Source organism: Musca autumnalis, unplaced genomic scaffold (assembly GCF_047663935.1).
Source record: "Musca autumnalis isolate F117 unplaced genomic scaffold, ASM4766393v1 scaffold_4, whole genome shotgun sequence".
Taxonomy (NCBI): domain Eukaryota; kingdom Metazoa; phylum Arthropoda; class Insecta; order Diptera; family Muscidae; genus Musca; species Musca autumnalis.
Genome location: NW_027411977.1, coordinates 92,838,634 through 92,865,942, shown reverse-complemented (window position 1 = coordinate 92,865,942; position 27,309 = coordinate 92,838,634). Strand labels below are relative to the sequence as shown.

The following is a 27,309-nucleotide window of genomic DNA, read 5'->3' as shown; positions in this document are numbered from 1 at the left end:
AAGTTTGCATCAACTTTTTCTTGTTTTTTGGTAACGGCTTCCTTGATCTAAGAAAAGACAGAAGAAAAAATGTGAAATGTTGTGCGATGCTTATTTTTTAGCATTTTAAGATATACCTTCTTTAGTTTTCCCTGAACCTCCTTGGGTTTCTTCTTTTGTTTAACATCATTGACCTTGAAAATGTTTTTAGTCTTTTTAGCAGCGACTGCTCCTCCAGATTTTTGCTTTGACCTGCGACCCATTTTAAACTACAAAAGAAAACAAAACAAATAACAAAGGAGATGTATTAGAATAACCTTGTTTTATTTACTTATTGTGCTTAATAATCTACTGGTTTAGGGACATTTGATTTTACTTTTAGTAATATCCTCAATTTCTTCCTCTTGTTTTCGCTTCAACTGGTTTTCTGACTCTTCTTGGGGTGTAACGACAATTGGTTGTGTCAAAATATCTTTGGTTAGAAAAAATGACACTCGGTACATATCCTTATTGGGAGCAACATTGCGCACAAAGTAAACTCCCTCCAGATTGTCTTTTAATGGGATTTTAAGATTTTCTTCCACCAATTGTAATACCAATTCTTTGGTATTGGAACCCTTTGCAAAGGAATATACGTGTACCAGGGGATAATTCAAATTATCCTTTGTAAAGTCAATGGTATTTTCGCGGTATTCTTTCTCACAGAGTCCACGGAATGCTGACAAAAACTCCACAGCCATTGCAGGCAAGTTCATTGTAATGCGAATTTTATAACTAGCTTTATCAGATGACTGCCAACGTTTAATCAAATCCTGTTTAAGGTCTTGTAAAATAAAATCACGTCCATCTTTGTTGAATGTTTGTGCCATACTCTGGCATTTGTTGCGTTGCATGTTGTGCTGCAGCCACTTGAAACTTTCAGGATTCAAATCATTTGCCAAGACGGAACATTTCTTTTTGGCGGCCGGAACTGAAAATGGGCCAACACCTGCAAACACATCATACAGTACATCGCCCGGCTTTAATATTTGCACAATACGTTCATGTTCTGTGGATAGGCGGGGATTCCAGTAAACTTTTGAAAAATCAAATTCAAAAAACACACCATTTTCCTTGGTCTCCACCTGATAGATGGCTTCTCCACACAATAACTCAAGTTGGAAATTACGATAGGTATTATCAATGGTGGCGGCCTTGTTGACAACCGTTTTACAATTTGCCACTTTGTCCAGCAATACCAGACCTATCAAATTTTTATATGGCATCAAATGGTCTCGCAAATTCAAGTGGACAATGTGACCAATGCGTGAGTAGGAAGTCAGACCTTCCTCATCCTTAGGTAAGACTGCCTTCAGAATTTCATCTGCTCTCCAATTGTCATAGGTCAATTGTATTTCGGTAAATGCAAAATTGTCCTCCTTCACTTCATACTCCTCCAATTCTTTACAAGGCAAATCTTCCCACTGTTTAACTGGTGTTGGATGCAGTAATATCTCCCGGCCACCAATCTCGTTCAATGTGCATGGTTTGACAGGTTTTAGCTTTTCCATTTTCAGTAACAATTTCTTTACTATTGGCAGTACCTTTTGTGCTTTTTCTTCGCGTACCCACAAACGAGGAACTTGTATGGCTTTAGCAAAATTTTCCCTCTTCAATTCCAGCATACCTTGTACCTCACAAGGCGGTTGCAATAGTTCACAATCCATATTTTTCCAAAAATGACGCTGGCGTAATAATTGAGTAAATTTGTTCGAGGGAGTAGCAACTCTAAAAATATGTTGTATTATAATTTTATACATGAATGAATGCTACAATTGTTTGGGTCACTCTTCATAAGAAAATCTGTATTTATCTCTTCAACTAATTGAGATTTGTTCTTTGAAGGTAATTTGAGGATTTTTAAATAATGATTTCATTCATTAATATATACAATATAATATTGTCCTAATTTCTAAATTAATATTTTTCTATTTTATCTTTTATTACAAAAATAAATTTACCTTTCTTTCCCTTCCCGATGTTCGTTCAACACGTTTATTCACGTTGACAGTTGAGTAGTGTTGCCAACTCAAAAATCAACCACAACTTAAGGGGAGTACCCACAAAAATGCAAACAAATCCAAAATATAGAAGAAGCATTTGTTTACAATTGTTGGAAACAACAAATGTGAACAAATGTCGAGAGAGAATCGAGATTTGTTGCAATTTCTTTTTTTTTTGATATGTCAATAGAGATACTTGTTAGGCCCCACAAAAATGCAAACAAATCCAAAATATAGAAGAAGCATTTGTTTACAATTGTTGGAAACAACAAATGTGAACAAATGTCGAGAGAGAATCGAGATTTGTTGCAATTTCTTTTTTTTTGATATGTCAATAGAGATACTTGTTAGGCCCCACAAAAATGCAAACAAATCCAAAATATAGAAGAAGCATTTGTTTACAATTGTTGGAAACAACAAATGTGAACAAATGTCGAGAGAGAATCGAGATTTGTTGCAATTTCTTTTTTTTTTTTGGATATGTCAATAGAGAAAGGCAAGTCTTGGCACGAGCCATGGCCCAATTACAGATCCTCCATCAAGCGAATTCAAAGAAAAGCAAAGATTTTAAATGCCAAAATTCATAAACAGAAGCGAAAAAAATTTTGAGGTTTATTTATTTTCTTTTTACGAGATACATCCACCAGTTTCTGTACAGTTTGACATTTCTATACCTCACAGCGAATTCAAATGACAAATATGAATTTTGACAGCAATTGGGCCATAAGAATAAAAAAATTTTGAGGTTTATTTATTTTCTTTTCACGAGATACATCTACCTGTTTCTGTACAGTTTGACATTTCTATACCTCACAGCGAATTCAAATGACAAATATGAATTTTGACAGCAATGCCATGGGAGTACCCATGGTGGAATAAGAAGGTGTTACATCAAATCCATGGCACAACTACCAAGGTAGTGGTATCACACAAGCTATTCGAATATGAAGTGTTAAATCTCTTTATAAAAAAATTAAGCTGAAAACATATCCAACGTTTGGGTAAAGTTTTGTGTGGTTTTGGCCGTTTTTACACTGTTGGGCATGATGCCGAAAAATTCAAATTCATTTGAAATATATGCCGGCAAACAGATCAACGCTGGACTTTGGTGTCGGCGTCGCCCTGTTGTTCTTGTTTTTTCTCAACGCCCAAAACACAACTCTACTCAAACGTTGGAAATTATAAAGGCCTGGGTACATAAGCTGCCTCGCCTGCTTGCCTTGCTTGCTTCTGATAAAAGAATAAAAAAGAGAAGGGCGACCCAGTTCGAAATTGTCTCGGCCTTCTTTATTCTTTTATTTTTATTATGTCAGAAATGAAGCAGCAAAGCAAGGCAAGCAGGCGAGATAGCTTATATACCCAGGCCTTAAGTATTTTAAATTCCGATTTTTGTCGGCAACTCAAAAAATGTGTTAAGGCCGCTGCACATAGGGCGCGTTGAACGTTGCGTTACAACAACCACATGAAAACTTCAAGAACAAACTTGGCACTTACACATTTTTCATGTGATTGTTGTTTTCAACGCGCAACGCGTCACACAACGGACCGTATGTATTTGGCCCATTAGAGCATCAAAGGAGAAGCTGCTTCAATCTTTTGTTTTTAAAATCAATACCAATACCACACATATTAACAAATATTGTACTGCCACTATAAGCGGTGTTTTAAGATGTGAACAGAATGAAATATGCCGCTTTTTTCACGCTCAGTTTCATGTAAAAGATTAAAGGCCAAGTACTACCTAATTCAAATACTGCCTTATTCATTTGAATTAGGTAGTACTTGGCCCTTAGTCTTTTACATGAAACTGAACGTGAAAAAGCGGCGTATTTCATTGTGTTTCTACCTTTAGTGTGCGGCACGTCGTTCGGACTTGGAGAAGTTTACATGTCAATGATATGAAGAAGTCTTTATGGGAAATAGTTCTTTTTCTTAAAAAATATATCCCTAATATACATCGAACATAGAAATAAATATATAAAATGTCGTATGGACTTTGACACTAACATTACAGCCCAGTTCAGTCAGCTGAGTATTACTCTTACCTTTTCTTTTTCTACCATGACTACTGGGAGACATTTTTTAGTAAAATTCACGCTAGTGTGGACCGGGACTATGAAAATTAGAAATGAGAAATTTTTTTCTTATAATTTTTTTCATTTGACAGTTTTTTCCTTTATAAAAGTTTTCATTTCACATTTTCACAGAAACTGAGTTGAGTCCCTGTAGTGCGATTCTCTAACTCATTTTTTGAGTTACCAACAATTGTCGGTAATGCTAAGTTTACATTTACGAAATCCACTCGATTTCAACTGTCAATTCCATAGCTCAAACATCAAATGAAATCTCATCTGGATTTCATTTGACGTTTAACCTATGGATTTGACAGTTAAAATCGAGTGGATTTCGTAAATGTAAACCAAGCATAAGGGCGAAACCTATAGCTCTGCGTGTTGCGTGTGCGTTCAAAAATACAAAAACAAAATACATGTATTTCACATTGAAAACAACAACAAATACATGTATTTTGTTTTTGTATTTTTGAACGCACACGCAACACGCAGAGCTATAGGTTTCGCCCTAAAATTAAAATGCTTAAAATTTCCGTAATTACCGATGTTTTTCGGTAAGGAAAATCTCCAATATTGCAAATATTAGCGAATATATAACGATGGAAAATTTCATGTCATATGACATTCACATATAGTGTAAACTACCCCTTAGCTAAGCAACCAAAATAACTGTGGCGTTTTACATTTATAGCACGGTTACACAACATCTTTTTGCCGGGTTAACCCACTTCATGAGGATTTATTTGCCTAATCTGCTCAAATCTGACCAGATTTGCCATACAAAAATTAAATCCTCTCATGGCTGGGTTTATTTTAAATCCGGCACAAATCCACCAAAAGTACAGTGTTGTATTCGGTATTTGTGCAAAAAAATTCAACTCTACTCTAAAAGTACCAAAAGTTGCAACTGTGTTTGCAACAGAGTTTGTCGTGTTTTACACGTGTACGATTGGTCGCATGAGATTTTATGGAGTTAATAAATCTAAAGTTATTTGGAAATCATAAAATTATTTATTTTTTTTTTTTCATTATATGCTGTTTATATTAGTGCTTTTGTGAGGGTTAACCTTCTTTATGAGGAGTTGTTTGAAATATAAGCAATGGAATTGACATTTAAAACCCAGTCGGTTTGTTAAATCCGGTTATATATAAACGGGGTATTAGACACTTTTTTAACAAAAAGTACGGTTGATACCATGATAAAAAAATGTATCCCTGTGTGTAAAATATACCAATATGAGCAAAGAGGGGACGATATCTCATACGAGAAATTGTAAAAGTGTAACACACGACTTTATTAGTTATTTTGTATGTATACGCAAACAAACATCAGCTGACAGTTTATACCCTCGAAAAGCTAAGTGTAACCAGCAAAGATTAACCCACTGCATCTATTAAACCCAGTGGGTTAACCTTCAATAGTGTAACCGTGGTATTAAACGATTGTTCGTACGAGATTTTGTCTCCTCTTTGATATTCGTAAATTTCACACACAGGGTTGCATTTTCTTGTAATATGGCACCAAGCGTACATTTTGTTAAAAATACTTAATGTAAAAAGAAGGTATTTTATAAAAATATTTTATAAAAATTATTTTAAATGCTTATAAAAAAATGGAACATACATTTTTAAAACAAATTTTTGCAAATGTATTTCGTCGTAAAAAATATACGGCAGTATGGAAATTTACTGCTGTATTTTGAAAATTATCGTAAAATTGTGTATATCAACATATGTACTCGATAATTACTGTGCATAATAATAACAAACGTACAAATGGAAAATTATTTTATCGTTGAAGCATCATAACTAGAAATTTTTGTTGAAAATGTTGGTTACAAAACATGTAAAATAGCACTACATGCACTATTTTCTCCCGATTTGTGCTAGGAATGCGTACCAGAACTATATTCGCACTTCTCTTTCAACAAAAATGGAGCAGAATAACATTTTCTGTCATACCAGTTTGTGCGAGTAGAAACTAGCAGCTTTTTTGCGGGCATCTGATTGCCTGATACGTTGATTTTGACATTTCTGCTGGAGTTTTTGCAATTTCTGTCATTTGTCCTTTCCCGCACTGTTTGAACCAATGTGTATAGGAAAGAATTATAAGACTTTTACCGTTTTTCTAATTTTACCATGAAAAAGTACAGGAACAAAATAAAAAATTAACATTGTAGCAATATAATTCAATTTTTTTCATCTTGTTCATGAAATTTTGATATTACATTTTTTTGTTGTAGAAATTCGTCATCTACCTTGTCTATTGTGATATGTGAAAAGTGTTGCAACTTGTGTTAATTTTTTTATGCAAAAACATGGTTGTATATCATGAGTACTGTGATGTTCAATTCGCTGAAATTACGAAATGAGATGATTTCATGTTTGTATGCGATATCATGGTAAATTTGGCCTGATTTGGCGCGAAATCACGAAACGATGCCGGGTATAAACAAAGCATTAGCGATAAAAATAGTTAAAATTAAAACGCAAAATTATGAATGAAAAGTTCTAATAAATGTTGACAGCGCTCTTGCTATCGATAGAACCATGGTACAATGAAGTAGAGGTAGGCCAGGTATGAAAATCACTGAGAAATGTTACCCTGCAGCCATGGCTTAAAACGTCAAATGGCATCGTAAAATAATAATGGTAGATGTACCTGCATAGCTATCCGTATTACAAAAACATATGGAACTTAGAGCTTTATATGTTAAAAGTGCATATAGTGTAAGAACATTTCTTTAGCTAGGCTCCAGAATATTCTTGTTGGAAAAGTGTTCCAAAAATAGCAAAAGTTCTTCCCAAACTTATGACAATGAAAAATGTCATTCACTTATTTTCTACTTGACAAGTTTGGCTAATCTGACATCGTGATTGCTGGCATCCGATTTGCTGATAAATGTCAGCAGAATTTTTACAACAATTTTAATTTTTACATTCCCGTACTTTTGGAACACATTTAAATTAATATCAATATTTGATAAATTGTTCATTCGTAAGTTTTGCTAAAAAATCAACAATTTTATTTTGCCACGCGAATACACATTATTTGTCCTTGTTGTCAATTTTAAGATATAGTGTTACAGCAGAATTTTTTTTGTTGGAACAATTCAGCGATACATCTACCTTTATGATTGCATAATGTCAAAAACAGTACAAAATGACAACCCTGCTTTTGACAGATTAGGCCATAAAAAGAAAAAAATTGTAATCAGCTGTTAGCTGTGGCCTACCTTTACTTTATTCTACCATGGATAGAACTTTACGACTACTTTTTTTCATCGCTAACTTACCCAAAAACATCGTAAAGTACCGATATTATAGCTTTGTTCCTTTGCTTTTTTATTGGTAAGAGTGGTAAAAGAGAAAAGTGTCAAAATTGCACAAAATTGCTCTCTCATGAACATTTTTACCAGAAAAGTAAAGGAACGGAAAAATGGTAGATCTGGCAGCAATGTCAAAAAAAAATAAGTATTTTAAATTCCGATTTCTGGTTTTTGTTGTAGTTCTTGGCTAATGCTTCCACCTGGTAAATGTGCCATGCCTTGATCCAAACCCATTAAGAGTTGGCAACCCTTACAAATTAACAAATATCCACCACAGCCTTTTGTATTTGTTTTGGTGGTGGAAGTTGACAGCTGATGATACACCAAAAATCGATTTTGTGAAAAACCTACCACCTTAGCTAAGCAACCAAAATAACTATCCAAGACGTGAAAAAATAAAAAAATAGAAAAACGCAAATACGAAATTCCATTCGAGAATATCCGCTAAAGATGACAAATGACCAACAGTATCAGGAACCGGAAGCAGAAGTTGAAAATGTTCGAGTTGTCGTACGTGCAAGACCTATGGACAAAAATGAAGTGACTTCAGGAGCATTGGGTGTTATCAAGGTGGATAAACTGAAGAGAGCTATAACTGTAGTGAAGCCGCAAGCCACTGCCAATGAACCACCCAAAACTTACTACTTTGATAATGTTTTCGATGGTGAAAGCAGTCAATTGGATTTGTATGTGGACACGGCCAGGCCAATTGTGGAAAAAGTTTTGGAAGGCTACAATGGCACAATCTTGGCTTATGGTCAAACGGGAACGGGTAAGACCTACACCATGTCTGGTAATCCTGAGAGTCCCCAAACTAAGGGTATAATTCCTAATGCTTTTGCACATATTTTCGGTCATATTGCCAAGGCCAAAGAAAATCAGAAATTTTTGGTAAGAGTAAGCTACATGGAAATTTACAACGAAGAAGTTCGTGATTTGTTGGGAAAGGATGTCACCAAAAGCCTAGAGGTAAAGGAGAGGCCTGATATAGGTGTTTTTGTAAAGGACCTAAGCGGCTATGTTGTTCACAATGCTGACGACTTGGAAAACATTATGAAATTGGGAAACAAAAATCGTGTTGTGGGAGCCACTAAAATGAATCAAGAATCCTCACGATCTCATGCCATATTCTCCATTACCATCGAAAGCAGTGAATTGGGAGAAGGTGGTCAACAGCATGTTAGAATGGGCAAATTGCAATTGGTTGATTTGGCCGGATCGGAGAGGCAAAGCAAAACTCAGGCCAGTGGACAACGTTTAAAAGAGGCTACGAAAATCAATTTGTCTCTTTCCGTATTGGGTAACGTCATAAGTGCATTGGTGGATGGCAAGAGTTCTCACATTCCTTACAGAAACTCCAAGCTAACACGTTTGCTGCAGGATTCTTTGGGTGGTAATTCTAAGACCGTCATGTGTGCCACCATATCGCCAGCAGACACCAATTACATGGAGACAATTTCCACACTGCGCTACGCTAGTCGTGCCAAGAATATTCAAAACCGCATGCATGTCAATGAAGAACCCAAAGATGCCTTGCTTAGGCACTTCCAAGAGGAAATTGAACGTCTACGCAAGCAACTGGAGGATGGTTACGAAGACGAACCACAGGAAGAAGTGGTTGAGGAAGAGGAGGAGGAAGAAGAAGAGGAGGACGAAGAAGAAATTGAAGCCGAAGTTTTGGCACAAAATCAAAACCAAATAACCGAAAAAGCCTTGGAGAAACAACGTTTGCGTGAGCTGAAACAGGCCAAGAAGGAGGCTCTCGAAAAACGCAAACGTGAACATCAAATGGAAATTTCAAAGACCAAATCTGAACAGGAGCAGCTACGCAATAAACTGATGTCATTGGAGGGCAAAATTTTGGTGGGTGGTGAAAATCTCTTGGAAAAAGCCCAGACACAAGAAAAACTATTGGAACAATCACTGAAAGAATTGGAAGAAAGAGAAAAGGCCGAACAAATGTTGCGTGAAACTTTGCAGCAGAAAGAAACCGAACGTATTGACATCGAAGAACGTTACTCATCCCTGCAAGAGGCCAATACCGGCATAACAAAGAAAATTCATCGAGTCATGCAAATGTTGATGGGCGTCAAATCCGAATTAGCTGATCAGCAACAGGAACATCAACGTGAAAAGGAGGCCATCTATGAAAATATACGCTCCCTCTCCCGAGAATTGGCCCTGTGTGAACTAGTCTTAAATTCCTACATACCCAAGGAATATCAATCGATGATTAATGAATACACCCATTGGAATGAAGATATTGGTGAATGGCAATTGAAGTGTGTCGCCTACACTGGCAACAATATGCGCAAACATATAACCGATTCAAAGACATCTACCAAAGATAACAGCGAATTTGTTGATTTGTCACACGTCTATCTCAGCTACAATTCGGATTCTGTAACACAACCCGTTCGTGTCAAGTCATCGATAGCACGTCCCCGTACATCGGGTGTGCCCAGACCTACAACAGCACGGCGATATTGAGCTGACCTTTACATTCCCCCTGTGGGACATCATCAACACGTATACCATACATCACAGCTATCTCCCGAATTTTTTGCATCTTTGTTTCGTACCCAGTGTTGGTTTGTCGTAGCTTTGTTTTTCACATACTACTGCTTTCACATAATGGTCTCATCGGCAAAATCATAAACATTTCAATTACACACGAACTCGAATACTCAGCGTAGGATATACATATGTATGTATGTAGGAACGTCAATTAAGTTGCATTCGAAGTATTATTTTATTAGCATTTCTCTTGGACCCAACAGAAACAACAAATATCAACTTAATCATGCTTCAAAGTAAAACTATTACATACTACACTACAGAATACATTTAATAATTACATGAAATAAGTGCAATATATTGTAGATGATATTTATTTTATGGCATTTTAAAACTCTTATTCAGAAATATTCAATATTCACAAATAAAATAAACATGAAATATTATTTATATCACATACCACCAACCAAAAGAGAGGGTTTTTTGGGCGAACAAGGCATATTCCAGTTGTTTTTTCCAAAAGTGAATAATGTGCAGATGACGTGTGAAACTGTCCCGATCGGATTCTTTTTTTATCTCATGTTAGTTCACATTGAGGGCGATAGTCATCGGCTAAATAACTCCCTTAATGCGGCCCATACACTATGGGCCCTGTGTATTTGTGATTTAGTGTGTGTTGCATCCGCTCAATCCATTTTTCTGAAAAGATAAATTTTCCCCCAAAAATAATTGAAGTATTCCAATTTCCTCGCAAATATTTGTTGTTTAAAAAAAATAGTTTGTTGGTTACTTTGAAAATAAACAAAAATCATCGGATTTACCCCCTGTTTTTGTAAAAAACTTTTTTCTTCTCACACGAATTGTCAAATTTTGTAGATCGATTTACTCGCCTAAGCGCAAATGTAGAGCGCTAATTTTTATATGAGGAATCTATATATATAAAAATGGTGTAAAAAATGTATAGTAATTCATAAAATGAGAACGGCTAGGCCGATTTCTGTAAAATTTCTTGCCAGTTATTCGTATTTTCGAGGAGAAGGTCTTTACGGAAGAAAATTTTGGAAAATCTCTGGAAAAGTCGGAAAATTGGAAAAATCGAAAATTGAGTTTTTGTATGAAATTTTATTCCTTAATAGCGAGACGAAGTTCGCCGGGTCCGCTAGTTATTTACTAAATATGGAACGCGTCTACGAAAAATTAGGTCCGTATGTCATCTGGCGGCAGAGCTATGGATGCCTAAATTATTACGAATATAGACGAACGAACAAAAATTAGTTACAAAAACTGGGGGTAAAAGGGTTTCATTTTCAAAATCAAAATTTTTTTGATTTCTATTCTGCATAGAATATTCACAGACACATTGACAAATACTTCCAAATGTACTAATACTATTACAAATGTTGTCCTGAATGCCCACAGTGTATGGGCCGCATAATGCGATAGAGCAATGAACAAATATTTTGAAACCATAGGGGAGAACGATACACTTACCCCCTGTTTTTGTAACTATTTTTTGTTCGTTCGTCTATATTCGTAATAATTTGGACATCCATAGCTGAGCAACTAGATGACATACAGAACTAATTCTTCGTAGACACGTTCTAAATATAGTTAAGAATTCCTCATTAAAAATCAGCGTTTCACATTTGCGCTAAGGCGAGTAAATCGATCTACAAAATTTGACAATTCGTGTGAGAACAATAATTTTTTTTACAAAATCAGGGGGTTAAAAATTAAAAAAAAAAAATACAGTTGAACCTCGATTATCCGTAAACAAGCGAAAACTGGAAATTCTCCCGTATTACACAATTTGTGTACTTATGGTATCATGGGACAAAGTCAATGCAGATGAACCTGATGATGATATTATGTGTCCTTCTAAAATTTGGCGGATTGCCGTAACAAATTTAATAAAAATTGCAGATTTTATTGTACAATATTATGCCAGTTTTACTTAAAAATATGTTCAAAAACTGCATAAAAGCATTGCCTCCATTATCCGGGATAATCGATTATCCGTAATGCCTCCGGTCCCGACCATTACGGATAATCGAGGTCCGACTGTAATAATAAAACGTATCTTAAATCGTTTTAAATCGAAGTGTCAAATTACACTTAAGGCCTCCACTCATCAGTCTGCCCGACAGCATTTCTGATAGTATGTGTAAATTTTTGAAAATTCGACGATGTATGCATGAGTTTTTCAAGACTGATGAAAATCAAAATAGTTTTGATTTCAAAATGAACCCCCATCAGTAGAGCTGGCAAAAAATCGATGGCACTATCGATAATATCGATTGTTATTTAAAAATTCAATATCGATAGATAGTTTTACCTATCGATATTATCGGAATAAAAACCTCTAACCTGCAATTCTTTGAAATAAATAGAAATTTCGCTACTTTTCGGTTATGTGTGTGAGAAAGTAAGCCCGTAGTCACACGTACACATTTTTCGGTAAAGTAAAATGTTTTTTTTTTTTTATTTTTTATAAAATAAAAGCAATTGTTTATTCTCCCTCACATTTCTGTGAACTACTTGTGCAAAATTTCAAGAAAATCATTGACATTTCTGCCATTTTCATTTCCAAATTAATGGTGATGACAACTTAACGATAATATCGATAGCAATCGATATTTTAAAACATTATATCGAAAATATCTAATGTTGGGAATATCGATGGTTTGCCAGCTCTACCCATCAGTCTGGGTGAATTGTTGGTCTGTTCCAGAACTGCAAGAATCTACTAATTTCTACTATTTTTTCCGATAACATAAAGGAAAAAATGTTATCGTAGTAAAAAATAGTAGCTTCTTGCAGGTTCTGGAACAGAGTATGTGTTTATTTTCAAAATTTTCAAAAGCAAATAATATTTGGTCTGTTCCAGATCCTGCAAGAAGCTACTATTTTTTACTACGATAACATTTTTTCCTTTATGTTATCGAAAAAAATAGTAAAAATTAGTAGTTTCTAGCAGTTCTGGAACAGACCAATTGTTTGTGAAGAACAAAGAAAATTTTAAAATTAGTCCCGATTTACATTAGGCGAGTTTACTTGCGGCAATTTTTCTCGTTCCTTTTTAAACTTGCCATTTGCGTTTATAAAAGGCAATTCTGTTCCGACAAGTTTTGTTTTCAAAACAATGAAAATAATGTCAAATACGAAAAATATGAAAGGAATTGCCTGAAAATTGCCGGTACGAGCATTTTTTTCCATTTCCATTCCCCTTCCGTGTCTCTCCTAGTCCATATTTACATTAGGCAATTTTCCTTGCGGCAATTGTCAGTTTGTTGTTGAGAGAGGGTGCTGAGAGGCAAAGGGATACCATATGCCTCACCTCTTCTCCCTCAAATTGACGATTGTCGCAAAGAAAATTGCCTAATGTAAATATGGACTAGGAGAGACACGGAAGGGGAATGGAAATGAAAAAAATGCTTGTACCCGACAGCATGACTGATAGGTGAGTGGAGGCCTTTAAGTTCAACGTATGGCTGGCGACCTACAAGTGGTGACTAGAGTCTAGGGGCTGGATTCTTGTTCCATGAAAGCTTGAAATGAAAAATACTTTCTTTATAATCTTTTCCATTTGACATTTCTGTCCTTTATACATTTTTTTCATTTCACATTTGCATTTCGACACCTCCAAATAATAGTATGCTAACCCCCATTATTATAAGTCCTCTTTTGTTATAGTTTGGATTTACCGAACAGATTTATAGCGTTTCGGTTAACATAAAGTTAAAAGTTATGATTGAATTTCAAGGAGGAGCTTCAAGTCATTAACTTTCAATGTGAAAATTATATTTTTAATGCCTCCAAATTAGTTTATTTTGCATTTTCAAATCCATCAGATAGTAAAAGAACACATTTAATAATGGCCCTAAGTCTAAAAAGTGAGTTTTGCAGGAGAAGTTCTCAAAGTTTGGAAATTTTTTTGAACTTCTGTACTATGCTAAGTCAATATTTGTTTATAACTTCTGTTCGGATTGACCGATCATTACCAAAATTAGACAGAATTTAAGTTAAAGGACGTTCGACACCTCCAAATAATAGTTTGCTAATTCTGAAAAGCGAGTTTTGCAGGACAAGCTCTAAAAGTTTGGAAATTTCTTTGACCTTCAGTACTATGCTAAGTAAATATTTGTTTATAAATTCTGTTCGGATTGTCCGATCATTACCAAAATTTGACAGAATTTAAGTTAAAGGACGTTAAACATAAAAATGTAAAGAACTTGAAAACATGCTAAGTCGACTTAGCATACAATTGTTTGGAGGCGTCGATATAACAAGAATATATACCCAGGTCTGGGAAGTATTTAGAAGGAAAACGAACGAACTAGATTTGTCCAACTCTAGTTTCAAACTTTGTAGGTGTGTAGTTCTTTTGATATCCTCAAAAACAGAAAATTATTGACATTTTACTCCTTAATGGATGTGTAGGGTTGTGGGGCTTCACCCAGAAGTGGACCTATGTATGTTGACAGATTTTATGTGAGGAGGATGTTTATTCGATAATATCTTAAAATTTACATTTGCATCAAAATCGGTTGCAATTTTTGTCTTCAACATTTAAAATACCTAACATGAAGGATGTCATGGAAAATGTGTCTGTAACATTTGAAATAGGTCCCATCTACCGGTACCGTTCAATGGGGGCTATACCTAAACGCCTATATTGAAAATATTTTGTACATAGGTAAGTTTTCTATCCGCTGAAAACTGAATATACTAATTTGCAGCAAAATCGATTGAAAAATGAATGTAAAACGTAAAAAACGGCAGCCGGCGTTACATGAACGCTACGGGAAACCGCGGGCCTATGTGGCCCAATTTGAGCCAAACACTATCCACTAATATGAGAGACATTTTTGCAAAATTTTAGGAATCTACGCCCTTTCCTTTAAAAGTTATTAGTAAAGTTCCGCTAAAGTGCTCATATTTCCCACTGTGTACTGGGGTTAAAATTACAAAACCTTTTAACGATCACTAAAAACATTATTAAAAGAAGGAGAGCGGACGACGTTGAATTTTATGATTGCATCAGATGAGGCTGACTAGTTGCCATAACCAGTGTGACCAGATTTAAAAAAGTGTTGCAGCTAAATCATCATTAAAATAATGCTAAAAAATTCTAAAATAAATATTAAAATGCCAAAAAATAATGCTACTTTTAATTTTTTTTTTAATAAAACATATATTAATGATAAAATTCTTAGTCGATATACATATGCATATCTGTCCGTCTGTGGTAACCACTCTGGCATCTACAAAAATCGAGATTGGGCACTGAATATTTGAAACGATGCGTCTTTTGTTTGCAGTCGGGTCAAGTTCGAAGATGGACTAGATAGGTCCATGTTTTGATACAGCCCTATAAAACGATTTCAGGTATTTTGCTGTTTTTGGCTACATTTTATTAGCTATGATTTGATATTTAAGGTTCCAAAAACCTTCTCCACCAAATTGTGGACATAGAGTCCACGTTTTGGAATAGTCACTTTTTGGAATCTTTTATGTTTCTTAGCTACATTTTTAGACCGAATTAGCTGTAATTTAGAATTTAGGTTGTCAACAAACTTCTTCATTAAAAATTTTGGACATAGGTTAACGTTTTGGAATGGGTCCCATAAAAAGATACTGGCTAATTTAAGTTATTTTGGGTGTCATTTGTGTTCAAAGTGGTTAAAAAACTTCTTCACCATAAATCACGGACACATGCCAAATTTTTGGGTATGGCCTCATTAACGGCACCATCGGTTTTAGTTTTTTTTGTTAACATCTTCGCGCAAAATTGGATGTCATTTGGTATTTAAAGTTCGTTGTAGTTAAAAACTTCTCCATCGAAAATTGAGTACATAGGATCCAGTTTTGATATAGCCCCCATATAACGGTAGCGCCCGATTACAGGTAGTTTCAAGTTTTTAGATGACTGAATTATTTAGTATTTCGGGTTCCCAGTATTCAAAAAACTTCTCCACCTAAAATAATGACATTAGGACCAACAAAAAAAAAACTAACTATTCCATATCAGTTCTGAATATTTCGTGGTGAAGGGTATAACAAGTTCGACCCGGGCAAACTTAAAGTTTTTGACTTGTTTTATTTTATTTGCTTATTCATATTTTTATTCCTTTAACTCAGAGCAAAGACGAAAAACTTCGATGTTTTGAGCTGTTCTAACAGCTGTTCTGTTCAACCAACATTTATCAGAATTTTTAATAAAAACAGTACTAAAATATCGCAGATTTCGTGGATAGAATAATGCAAAATTTTTAATGAAAAAATGCTAAGTCCGTGTTTAGACACACAAATTTCTCGGGAAAGTAAATTCTGTTTTTAGGCAATAGGGGGTAGGAAAGAGTATTGAGAAGCTCTTTCCTCTCCGCTCTCTCCCAAAAAACTCAATTTACTTTCCCAAGAAATTTGTGTGACTAAGAAAAATGCTAAATGGAAATTTTGCGGCTAAATACAAAAAAAAAAATAATGCTAAATTTAGCCGCAAAATTCTAAAATGGCCACACTGGCCATAACACATACTGTAGAAAAGACGAACCTAAATGACAAATATCTCGAGGAACAAGAATTTGCATCAGTTGACATTGTTATTGTGGTTCCCCGTGGCTGTTCGTTCCTTCCACCGTTTTATCCTTACTTATTTAGAGCTTCGTTCGTTCCCGTAATAGTAAAACTCGTAAAAGAGAGAACTGTAAAAAAATATTCTCACATAAAAGTTTTTTGAAAAAGTTCGGGAACGGAAAAATGGGAAAGACGTCAAAAAAACTGGAACAAATGTCAAAGTCAGCGTATAAGCCAATCAGACGCCGGCAACCACTTTACTATTTTTTACACGCTCAAATTCTTCGAGTAAAAAGTTTTTAAAGAAAGCGTCATTCAGCGCCATTTTTGTTTAAAGAGAAGTGAACATTTTACAACTTTTTTGTGTACGGGAACGCTTTTTCGAGTAAAATGTGTAAAAGTCGTAAAAATTGTAAAAACTTTTTAGTTCTGGAACAAAGCTTAGATGTCATCTGTTTTGTATTTTCACGACTAACGAAAAATAAGACATAAGCTTCGTTCCCGTACTTTTTAATAGTAAAACTCGTAAAAGAGAGAACTGCAAAAAATTTGTTGTCACACACAAGTTTTTTGAAATAGTTCGGGAACGGAAAAATGGAAAATACGTCAAAAAAACTGGAACAAATGTCAAAGTCGGCGTATCAGCCAATCAGACGCCGGCAACCATGTTACTATTTTTTTACTCGCCCAATTTTGTCGTGTAAAAAGTTTTTAAAGAGAGCGTCATTCAGCGCCATGTTTGTTTAAAGAGAAGTGAACACTTTACAACTTTTTTGTGTACGGGAACGGTTTTTGGAGTAAAATGTGTAAAAGTCGTAAAAATTGTAAAAACTTTTTAGTTCTGGAACACAGCTATAAAAAATTAACAAAAGGTAGGGAAATGTTTCAAACTGAGTTTCTGATTGGATAAAGCGAATTTGCGTCAAATTTAAATACTTCATTATTAATAATTCGCCTTGTTTACCACCTTTAAGCTAAAAACAGATACAACGTTTGATTAAAGTTTTGTGTCGTTTTGGCCGTTTTTACACTGTTGGGCATGATGCCGAAAAATTCAAATTCATTTGAAATATATGCCGACAAACAGATAAACGCTGGACTTTGGTATCGTCGTCGCCCTGTTGTTGTTGTTTTTTTTTTCTCGACGCCCAACGCAAAACTTTAATCAAACGTTGTATCTGTTTTTAGCTTTATAGTACGTTTATATATAACCGGATTTAACAAACCCACTGGGTTTCAAATGTCAATTCCTTTGCGTATCCGCCAAGTCAAAAATTAAGTCGCCAAACGCGTTGAAAATTCGCCACGTTTGGCGAGAAATCGCCATATCTGACAGCCCTGTCAGTCAAGTTTCTTCATTCTGGGACATCGTTCCCCATTCAACGGTAGGTGATAGAAACGACAGAAGATTTCCTTCTGAAAATACTATGTACCACCCTCCAACAAACAAAACAAACCCACTTCCCCTTATTCCATAGTCAAATTTATTAATTTATGTCGGGACGGCGCGTACGCCATTCCCGGCTACCAAAAATTACACGCACGAGTTATTCGCATTAGGAATAATCGCGGAGGTCAACTCAGCCGGATGTGCAATGACCAAGCCTCACTCCGGGGGAACCGCCTTCATGATCACGGTAACCCCTACGCCAGGTAAGTATGCTTTCTTCCGCTCAAACTGAAATATTTCAATTTCTACGTATTATAACTAAATGAGAATTATATGGGAATAGCGTGAAACACGGCGAAACAAAATAGCAATGAAGTTCAAAAAGGCCAGCGCACAAAAAACATTTTATAAATATTTGCTTGCCATCAAGCGATGTCGAATACAAAAGTGGTTGTTTTTGTAGACATATCTCGAATGAATGTTGGTGGTAGCTGTTGTTGTTATTGGTGTGTCTGTTCGTTTATTTATGCTTGTCATTGCTTGTGTAGAGATATTGTCATGTGTTTGCCAAGTGGTTCCATAGTGTAGCGGTTATCACGTCTGCTTTACACGCAGAAGGTCTCCAGTTCGATCCTGGATGGAACCAGAGTTGAATTTTTTTCTTTTTTAATTTTTACAGTGTTTTATTTTTTAATTAACTAATTTAAACAAAAGTAATTTATTTATGCATTTGTATTTTCTTTTGACGAAGATTATAAATTTAAAAAGAAAAACATTCCACTTAAAAATTACTAGAAATTTAATTTGTTTTTTTATTAATTGAATAAATTAAACAAAATTTATGCCTTTGATTAAAGCTGTAAAATTTAAAAAGGAAAATATTCCGCTTACGAATGACATCAAGAATGAATATGAATGAATTTAACAATAGTCTGCTGTGCCATGCCAGACAGCCAATCAACCCCGCACTCAAACCCCTCAGCCTCTGTGGATTGAAATACTTTTTCCCAAAAAAACTTATGTATTTAGGGGGGTTTTCAAAATGTTGGGCGAACCGACAAAAGTATGGATAGAATTGAAGCTCAAAAATTTGCGGGAATATCGATGTTTCCGAACTTTTGTGGGGGAGGTACCGGAAGGAGTGGACCGATATAACCCATCTTCGAACTTAAACTAAGTTTGGACAAAATATTGCGAAAGCCAAATTTTGGAACAAATCGGTTCATCCGTTCGAGAGTTATCGTGAGCACCAGCCAGCCAGACAGACGGACGGACATGGCTAAATCAACTCCAAATTGTCTGAAACACATTTCGTCCAACCATACTTGGGGTCTAAAACCATTATTTCGATGAGGCACATTTTGCCCGTATGAAAGTGTATATACCCTCGTTAGCATAAATGCTGAGGGCATAAAGAAAACTGTTTACGTATATTATAATATGCCTGTTCGATAACTTTGCAAGTAAAAAGTACATATTTGCAAGTTTTTGCAAGTACTTTGAACTACTTCTCATTTCTCTTTTACTGAACAAGTTTGTTATTGAACAACATTTTGTAAAAGTTTGTACAAACAACAATTTGTACAAACGTTTGAGTTATCGTACATACCTCCTAAGTCCCGGGCCACACTAAGAGTAATTTCACTGAAATTTTGGCATGAAAGTAAAGGAAAATGTAAAATAAAACGGTCTGTTTGTTTCATACGAATATTGCAACAAAGCAAAATTGCAGAACACATGAAACCGCGTACACTAGTTTCTTGAAATTATGAATTTTTCCCAAAAATGCAAAGTTTCATGTCAAAATTTCATTGAAATTACTCTAGTGTGGCCCGGGACTAACGATGAACACGAAAGCTCTGTTCCTTTACGTGCAAGAATCTTCAAGTTTTACCACTTTTTACTCGAAAGGCGTTCCTTTAAGGTAGAAATACAATGAAATACACCGCTTTTCACGCTCAGTTTCATGTAAACGACTAAGGGCCAAGTACTACCTAATTCAAATGAATAAGGCAGCATTTGAATTAGGTAGTACTTGGCCTTTATTCTTCTACATGAAATTGAGCGTGAAAAAGCGGTGTATTTCATTCTGTTCACACCTTTACTTCTGACACCATGTAATTCATATGGGAACAGTTTACAACTTTTACTACTTTTGCCGGTTTTACCATTTTCAAAAGTAAAGGAACAGACCGGAAGAGAGCATTTGTATGGTGAATTGTATGAAAACGTAAAGGCTAGTGCTCATTTTGTTCATCTATGAAAATCCCCTGCGGGGAAAAAAATTAGGTTAAAATTAGTTTATAACTAGTATAAAAATAACCTCAAGTGGTTATTTTTCGATTATTTTCTATTACGCCAACTAACTATTTTAATATGGGGATGAGCTAGGCAGTGGACAATTGTCCATCTCAGCATTACTTTTAACTAGTTATAAACCAACTATTTTTTGACTTTTTATAATCAGTCTAAAGATGTTGTTTTTGTCTGAAAGAGAGTGAAAAAATTATTTTTTTTTTCTATTTATTATATTTTATTTCTTTTATTGCTCTCTTTTGTTTTTATCTTTGATTTTTGTTTGTGTATATGAGAATTATTATTATTCTCTTTTGTTTTTTTCTTTGTTTTTTGTTTGTGTATACGAGAATTATTTGCGTCGAAAACACACTATTGAACATTAAATGTTTTCAACTGATTGATCTCTAGATGACTTGTCAACTAATTTATAGTTGGTTGTAAAAAATTGCTTTGTAACCGACTATTTTCAATCTGGTTAATAACTAGTTGAAAAGTAGTGCAGAGATAGTCAGTTGTGCATTTTTTAGTTTTCAATCTGGTTGATTAGTTGTAGAATAATGCATTTATAACAAACTATTTTGTAAACCGGTTAAGAAAAGTCGCGCAGAGTCGGTTAGTTCAGCCGGGACGAACAACCATAGACAAATGAATTATTGTATGGACAAAAAAATGGTCTCACCAATGATGTTAACATTGAGTTTGTTGACAGAACAACTTAATTAAAAATGCCAATAAACACGATTATAAACATTTTGAAATTAAAATATTCATAAAGGAAATAAATGTCAAATGAAAAAAATTATAAGGAAAAGAGTATAGAGTATACCTGGGGCCTAATTACGACATTCGAGAATGAAAAAATCAAACTAAGAAAACCTATTCGCGCCACCAACTGTACATTTACTAAGGTATATGCTCTATAAATTTGTTACAACAAAGTCAAAAAGTTTTAAAAAAATAAATAATTTCGTACAGTTTTCTAACACATCTTCATTCCGAAACTATTACCCAAAGTATTAGTCCCAATTTACATTAGGCGAGTTTACTTGCGGCAATTGTCAGTTTGATGGAGAGAGAGGTGAGGCATATGGTAACCCTTTGCCTCTCAGCCCCCTCTCTCACCTACAAACTGACAATTGCCGCAAGTAAACTCGCCTAATGTAAATTGGGACTTATTCAACGATTTCAACAAATATTTACATTTTTCTTTTTCAAAATAGTCAGGCTTAATCCCATAGTCGTTGTTTTAATATTTTATTAAAACAACTTTAATTTATTAGTGGGAAAAAATTGGCGATGTTTACCAAGGGATAAGGCAGGGAATACTATAGTTTCAGATCTCGCCACAGATCTTCATCAGTTCCCTTATTACTTGTTTTTCAACAAGAAACTTTTTATACCCAAGTGTCAATTACTAGCTCAAATAGATACGTGCGCAAAGAAAAACTCTGATCGAGAATTTCTTTGGCACTACCTAAACCCTAGCAACTTCACTTGCAAACAAATCCAAATTTTTCCCACTGCTATGCGTTCGTCGATTCTCGACGAAAAAGCACATAACTAATTTGTTGGTATTGCATACTACAGCAATAAACAACATTTTGACGGTGCCCGGTCTCACAATTAGGAGGGTTGGCGTTTTTTGTTTGGGATGACGACTTCTATTTTGTTTTTCAAAATAGTCAGGCTTAATCCCATAGTCGTTGTTTTAATATTTTATTAAAACAACTTTAATTTATTAGTGGGAAAAAATTGGCGATGTTTACCAAGGGATAAGGCAGGGAATACTATAGTTTCAGATCTCGCCACAGATCTTCATCAGTTCCCTTATTTCTTGTTTTTCAACAAGAAACTTTTTATACCCAAGTGTCAATTGCTAGCTCAAATAGATACGTGCGCAAAGAAAAACTCTGATCGAGAATTTCTTTGGCACTACCTAAACTCTAGCAACTTCACTTGCAAACAAATCCAAATTTTTCCCACTGCTATGCGTTCGTCGATTCTCGACGAAAAAGCACATAACTAATTTGTTGGTATTGCATACTACAGCAATAAACAACATTTTGACGGTGCCCGGTCTCACAATTAGGAGGGTTGGCGTTTTTTGTTTGGGATGACGACTTCTATTTTGTTTTTCAAAATAGTCAGGCTTAATCCCATAGTCGTTGTTTTAATATTTTATTAAAACAACTTTAATTTATTAGTGGGAAAAAATTGGCGATGTTTACCAAGGGATAAGGCAGGGAATACTATAGTTTCAGATCTCGCCACAGATCTTCATCAGTTCCCTTATTTCTTGTTTTTCAACAAGAAACTTTTTATACCCAAGTGTCAATTGCTAGCTCAAATAGATACGTGCGCAAAGAAAAACTCTGATCGAGAATTTCTTTGGCACTACCTAAACTCTAGCAACTTCACTTGCAAACAAATCCAAATTTTTCCCACTGCTATGCGTTCGTCGATTCTCGACGAAAAAGCACATAACTAATTTGTTGGTATTGCATACTACAGCAATAAACAACATTTTGACGGTGCCCGGTCTCACAATTAGGAGGGTTGGCGTTTTTTGTTTGGGATGACGACTTCTATTTTGTTTTTCAAAATAGTCAGGCTTAATCCCATAGTCGTTGTTTTAATATTTTATTAAAACAACTTTAATTTATTAGTGGGAAAAAATTGGCGATGTTTACCAAGGGATAAGGCAGGGAATACTATAGTTTCAGATCTCGCCACAGATCTTCATCAGTTCCCTTATTTCTTGTTTTTCAACAAGAAACTTTTTATACCCAAGTGTCAATTGCTAGCTCAAATAGATACGTGCGCAAAGAAAAACTCTGATCGAGAATTTCTTTGGCACTACCTAAACTCTAGCAACTTCACTTGCAAACAAATCCAAATTTTTCCCACTGCTATGCGTTCGTCGATTCTCGACGAAAAAGCACATAACTAATTTGTTGGTATTGCATACTACAGCAATAAACAACATTTTGACGGTGCCCGGTCTCACAATTAGGAGGGTTGGCGTTTTTTGTTTGGGATGACGACTTCTATTTTGTTTTTCAAAATAGTCAGGCTTAATCCCATAGTCGTTGTTTTAATATTTTATTAAAACAACTTTAATTTATTAGTGGGAAAAAATTGGCGATGTTTACCAAGGGATAAGGCAGGGAATACTATAGTTTCAGATCTCGCCACAGATCTTCATCAGTTCCCTTATTTCTTGTTTTTCAACAAGAAACTTTTTATACCCAAGTGTCAATTGCTAGCTCAAATAGATACGTGCGCAAAGAAAAACTCTGATCGAGAATTTCTTTGGCACTACCTAAACTCTAGCAACTTCACTTGCAAACAAATCCAAATTTTTCCCACTGCTATGCGTTCGTCGATTCTCGACGAAAAAGCACATAACTAATTTGTTGGTATTGCATACTACAGCAATAAACAACATTTTGACGGTGCCCGGTCTCACAATTAGGAGGGTTGGCGTTTTTTGTTTGGGATGACGACTTCTATTTTGTTTTTCAAAATAGTCAGGCTTAATCCCATAGTCGTTGTTTTAATATTTTATTAAAACAACTTTAATTTATTAGTGGGAAAAAATTGGCGATGTTTACCAAGGGATAAGGCAGGGAATACTATAGTTTCAGATCTCGCCACAGATCTTCATCAGTTCCCTTATTTCTTGTTTTTCAACAAGAAACTTTTTATACCCAAGTGTCAATTGCTAGCTCAAATAGATACGTGCGCAAAGAAAAACTCTGATCGAGAATTTCTTTGGCACTACCTAAACTCTAGCAACTTCACTTGCAAACAAATCCAAATTTTTCCCACTGCTATGCGTTCGTCGATTCTCGACGAAAAAGCACATAACTAATTTGTTGGTATTGCATACTACAGCAATAAACAACATTTTGACGGTGCCCGGTCTCACAATTAGGAGGGTTGGCGTTTTTTGTTTGGGATGACGACTTCTATTTTGTTTTTCAAAATAGTCAGGCTTAATCCCATAGTCGTTGTTTTAATATTTTATTAAAACAACTTTAATTTATTAGTGGGAAAAAATTGGCGATGTTTACCAAGGGATAAGGCAGGGAATACTATAGTTTCAGATCTCGCCACAGATCTTCATCAGTTCCCTTATTTCTTGTTTTTCAACAAGAAACTTTTTATACCCAAGTGTCAATTGCTAGCTCAAATAGATACGTGCGCAAAGAAAAACTCTGATCGAGAATTTCTTTGGCACTACCTAAACTCTAGCAACTTCACTTGCAAACAAATCCAAATTTTTCCCACTGCTATGCGTTCGTCGATTCTCGACGAAAAAGCACATAACTAATTTGTTGGTATTGCATACTACAGCAATAAACAACATTTTGACGGTGCCCGGTCTCACAATTAGGAGGGTTGGCGTTTTTTGTTTGGGATGACGACTTCTATTTTGTTTTTCAAAATAGTCAGGCTTAATCCCATAGTCGTTGTTTTAATATTTTATTAAAACAACTTTAATTTATTAGTGGGAAAAAATTGGCGATGTTTACCAAGGGATAAGGCAGGGAATACTATAGTTTCAGATCTCGCCACAGATCTTCATCAGTTCCCTTATTTCTTGTTTTTCAACAAGAAACTTTTTATACCCAAGTGTCAATTGCTAGCTCAAATAGATACGTGCGCAAAGAAAAACTCTGATCGAGAATTTCTTTGGCACTACCTAAACTCTAGCAACTTCACTTGCAAACAAATCCAAATTTTTCCCACTGCTATGCGTTCGTCGATTCTCGACGAAAAAGCACATAACTAATTTGTTGGTATTGCATACTACAGCAATAAACAACATTTTGACGGTGCCCGGTCTCACAATTAGGAGGGTTGGCGTTTTTTGTTTGGGATGACGACTTCTATTTTGTTTTTCAAAATAGTCAGGCTTAATCCCATAGTCGTTGTTTTAATATTTTATTAAAACAACTTTAATTTATTAGTGGGAAAAAATTGGCGATGTTTACCAAGGGATAAGGCAGGGAATACTATAGTTTCAGATCTCGCCACAGATCTTCATCAGTTCCCTTATTTCTTGTTTTTCAACAAGAAACTTTTTATACCCAAGTGTCAATTGCTAGCTCAAATAGATACGTGCGCAAAGAAAAACTCTGATCGAGAATTTCTTTGGCACTACCTAAACTCTAGCAACTTCACTTGCAAACAAATCCAAATTTTTCCCACTGCTATGCGTTCGTCGATTCTCGACGAAAAAGCACATAACTAATTTGTTGGTATTGCATACTACAGCAATAAACAACATTTTGACGGTGCCCGGTCTCACAATTAGGAGGGTTGGCGTTTTTTGTTTGGGATGACGACTTCTATTTTGTTTTTCAAAATAGTCAGGCTTAATCCCATAGTCGTTGTTTTAATATTTTATTAAAACAACTTTAATTTATTAGTGGGAAAAAATTGGCGATGTTTACCAAGGGATAAGGCAGGGAATACTATAGTTTCAGATCTCGCCACAGATCTTCATCAGTTCCCTTATTTCTTGTTTTTCAACAAGAAACTTTTTATACCCAAGTGTCAATTGCTAGCTCAAATAGATACGTGCGCAAAGAAAAACTCTGATCGAGAATTTCTTTGGCACTACCTAAACTCTAGCAACTTCACTTGCAAACAAATCCAAATTTTTCCCACTGCTATGCGTTCGTCGATTCTCGACGAAAAAGCACATAACTAATTTGTTGGTATTGCATACTACAGCAATAAACAACATTTTGACGGTGCCCGGTCTCACAATTAGGAGGGTTGGCGTTTTTTGTTTGGGATGACGACTTCTATTTTGTTTTTCAAAATAGTCAGGCTTAATCCCATAGTCGTTGTTTTAATATTTTATTAAAACAACTTTAATTTATTAGTGGGAAAAAATTGGCGATGTTTACCAAGGGATAAGGCAGGGAATACTATAGTTTCAGATCTCGCCACAGATCTTCATCAGTTCCCTTATTTCTTGTTTTTCAACAAGAAACTTTTTATACCCAAGTGTCAATTGCTAGCTCAAATAGATACGTGCGCAAAGAAAAACTCTGATCGAGCATTTCTTTGGCACTACCTAAACTCTAGCAACTTCACTTGCAAACAAATCCAAATTTTTCCCACTGCTATGCGTTCGTCGATTCTCGACGAAAAAGCACATAACTAATTTGTTGGTATTGCATACTACAGCAATAAACAACATTTTGACGGTGCCCGGTCTCACAATTAGGAGGGTTGGCGTTTTTTGTTTGGGATGACGACTTCTATTTTGTTTTTCAAAATAGTCAGGCTTAATCCCATAGTCGTTGTTTTAATATTTTATTAAAACAACTTTAATTTATTAGTGGGAAAAAATTGGCGATGTTTACCAAGGGATAAGGCAGGGAATACTATAGTTTCAGATCTCGCCACAGATCTTCATCAGTTCCCTTATTTCTTGTTTTTCAACAAGAAACTTTTTATACCCAAGTGTCAATTGCTAGCTCAAATAGATACGTGCGCAAAGAAAAACTCTGATCGAGAATTTCTTTGGCACTACCTAAACTCTAGCAACTTCACTTGCAAACAAATCCAAATTTTTCCCACTGCTATGCGTTCGTCGATTCTCGACGAAAAAGCACATAACTAATTTGTTGGTATTGCATACTACAGCAATAAACAACATTTTGACGGTGCCCGGTCTCACAATTAGGAGGGTTGGCGTTTTTTGTTTGGGATGACGACTTCTATTTTGTTTTTCAAAATAGTCAGGCTTAATCCCATAGTCGTTGTTTTAATATTTTATTAAAACAACTTTAATTTATTAGTGGGAAAAAATTGGCGATGTTTACCAAGGGATAAGGCAGGGAATACTATAGTTTCAGATCTCGCCACAGATCTTCATCAGTTCCCTTATTTCTTGTTTTTCAACAAGAAACTTTTTATACCCAAGTGTCAATTGCTAGCTCAAATAGATACGTGCGCAAAGAAAAACTCTGATCGAGAATTTCTTTGGCACTACCTAAACTCTAGCAACTTCACTTGCAAACAAATCCAAATTTTTCCCACTGCTATGCGTTCGTCGATTCTCGACGAAAAAGCACATAACT

General features: G+C 35.3%; 2 protein-coding genes and 2 non-coding genes across 4 annotated transcripts; 2 read left to right on the top strand and 2 right to left on the bottom strand.

Moving 5' to 3' along the window:
- Positions 1–116: 116 nt before the first annotated feature.
- Positions 117–1,956, bottom strand: LOC141404307 (tRNA (guanine(37)-N(1))-methyltransferase). The gene is made up of 2 exons (XM_073987778.1): positions 311–1,956; positions 117–248 (listed from the first exon to the last, which is right to left on the bottom strand). The coding sequence occupies exon 1, from the start codon at positions 1,776–1,778 to the stop codon at positions 336–338; it is 1,443 nt and encodes a 480-aa protein (XP_073843879.1). The 5' UTR covers positions 1,779–1,956; the 3' UTR covers positions 117–248; positions 311–335.
- A 5,744-nt stretch (positions 1,957–7,700) lies between these two features.
- Positions 7,701–10,411, top strand: Klp64D (kinesin-like protein 64D). Its single transcript, XM_073987709.1, has one exon. It carries the CDS (start codon positions 7,873–7,875, stop codon positions 9,910–9,912), a length of 2,040 nt encoding a protein of 679 aa, XP_073843810.1. The 5' UTR covers positions 7,701–7,872; the 3' UTR covers positions 9,913–10,411.
- A 7,600-nt stretch (positions 10,412–18,011) lies between these two features.
- On the bottom strand, positions 18,012–18,176 carry LOC141404407 (U1 spliceosomal RNA). The gene has a single exon (XR_012413006.1). It is a non-coding gene; the product is annotated as a U1 spliceosomal RNA (small nuclear RNA).
- A 302-nt stretch (positions 18,177–18,478) lies between these two features.
- Positions 18,479–18,551, top strand: TRNAV-UAC (transfer RNA valine (anticodon UAC)). Its single transcript has one exon. It is a non-coding gene; the product is annotated as a tRNA-Val (tRNA).
- The last annotated feature ends 8,758 nt before the right edge of the window (positions 18,552–27,309 follow it).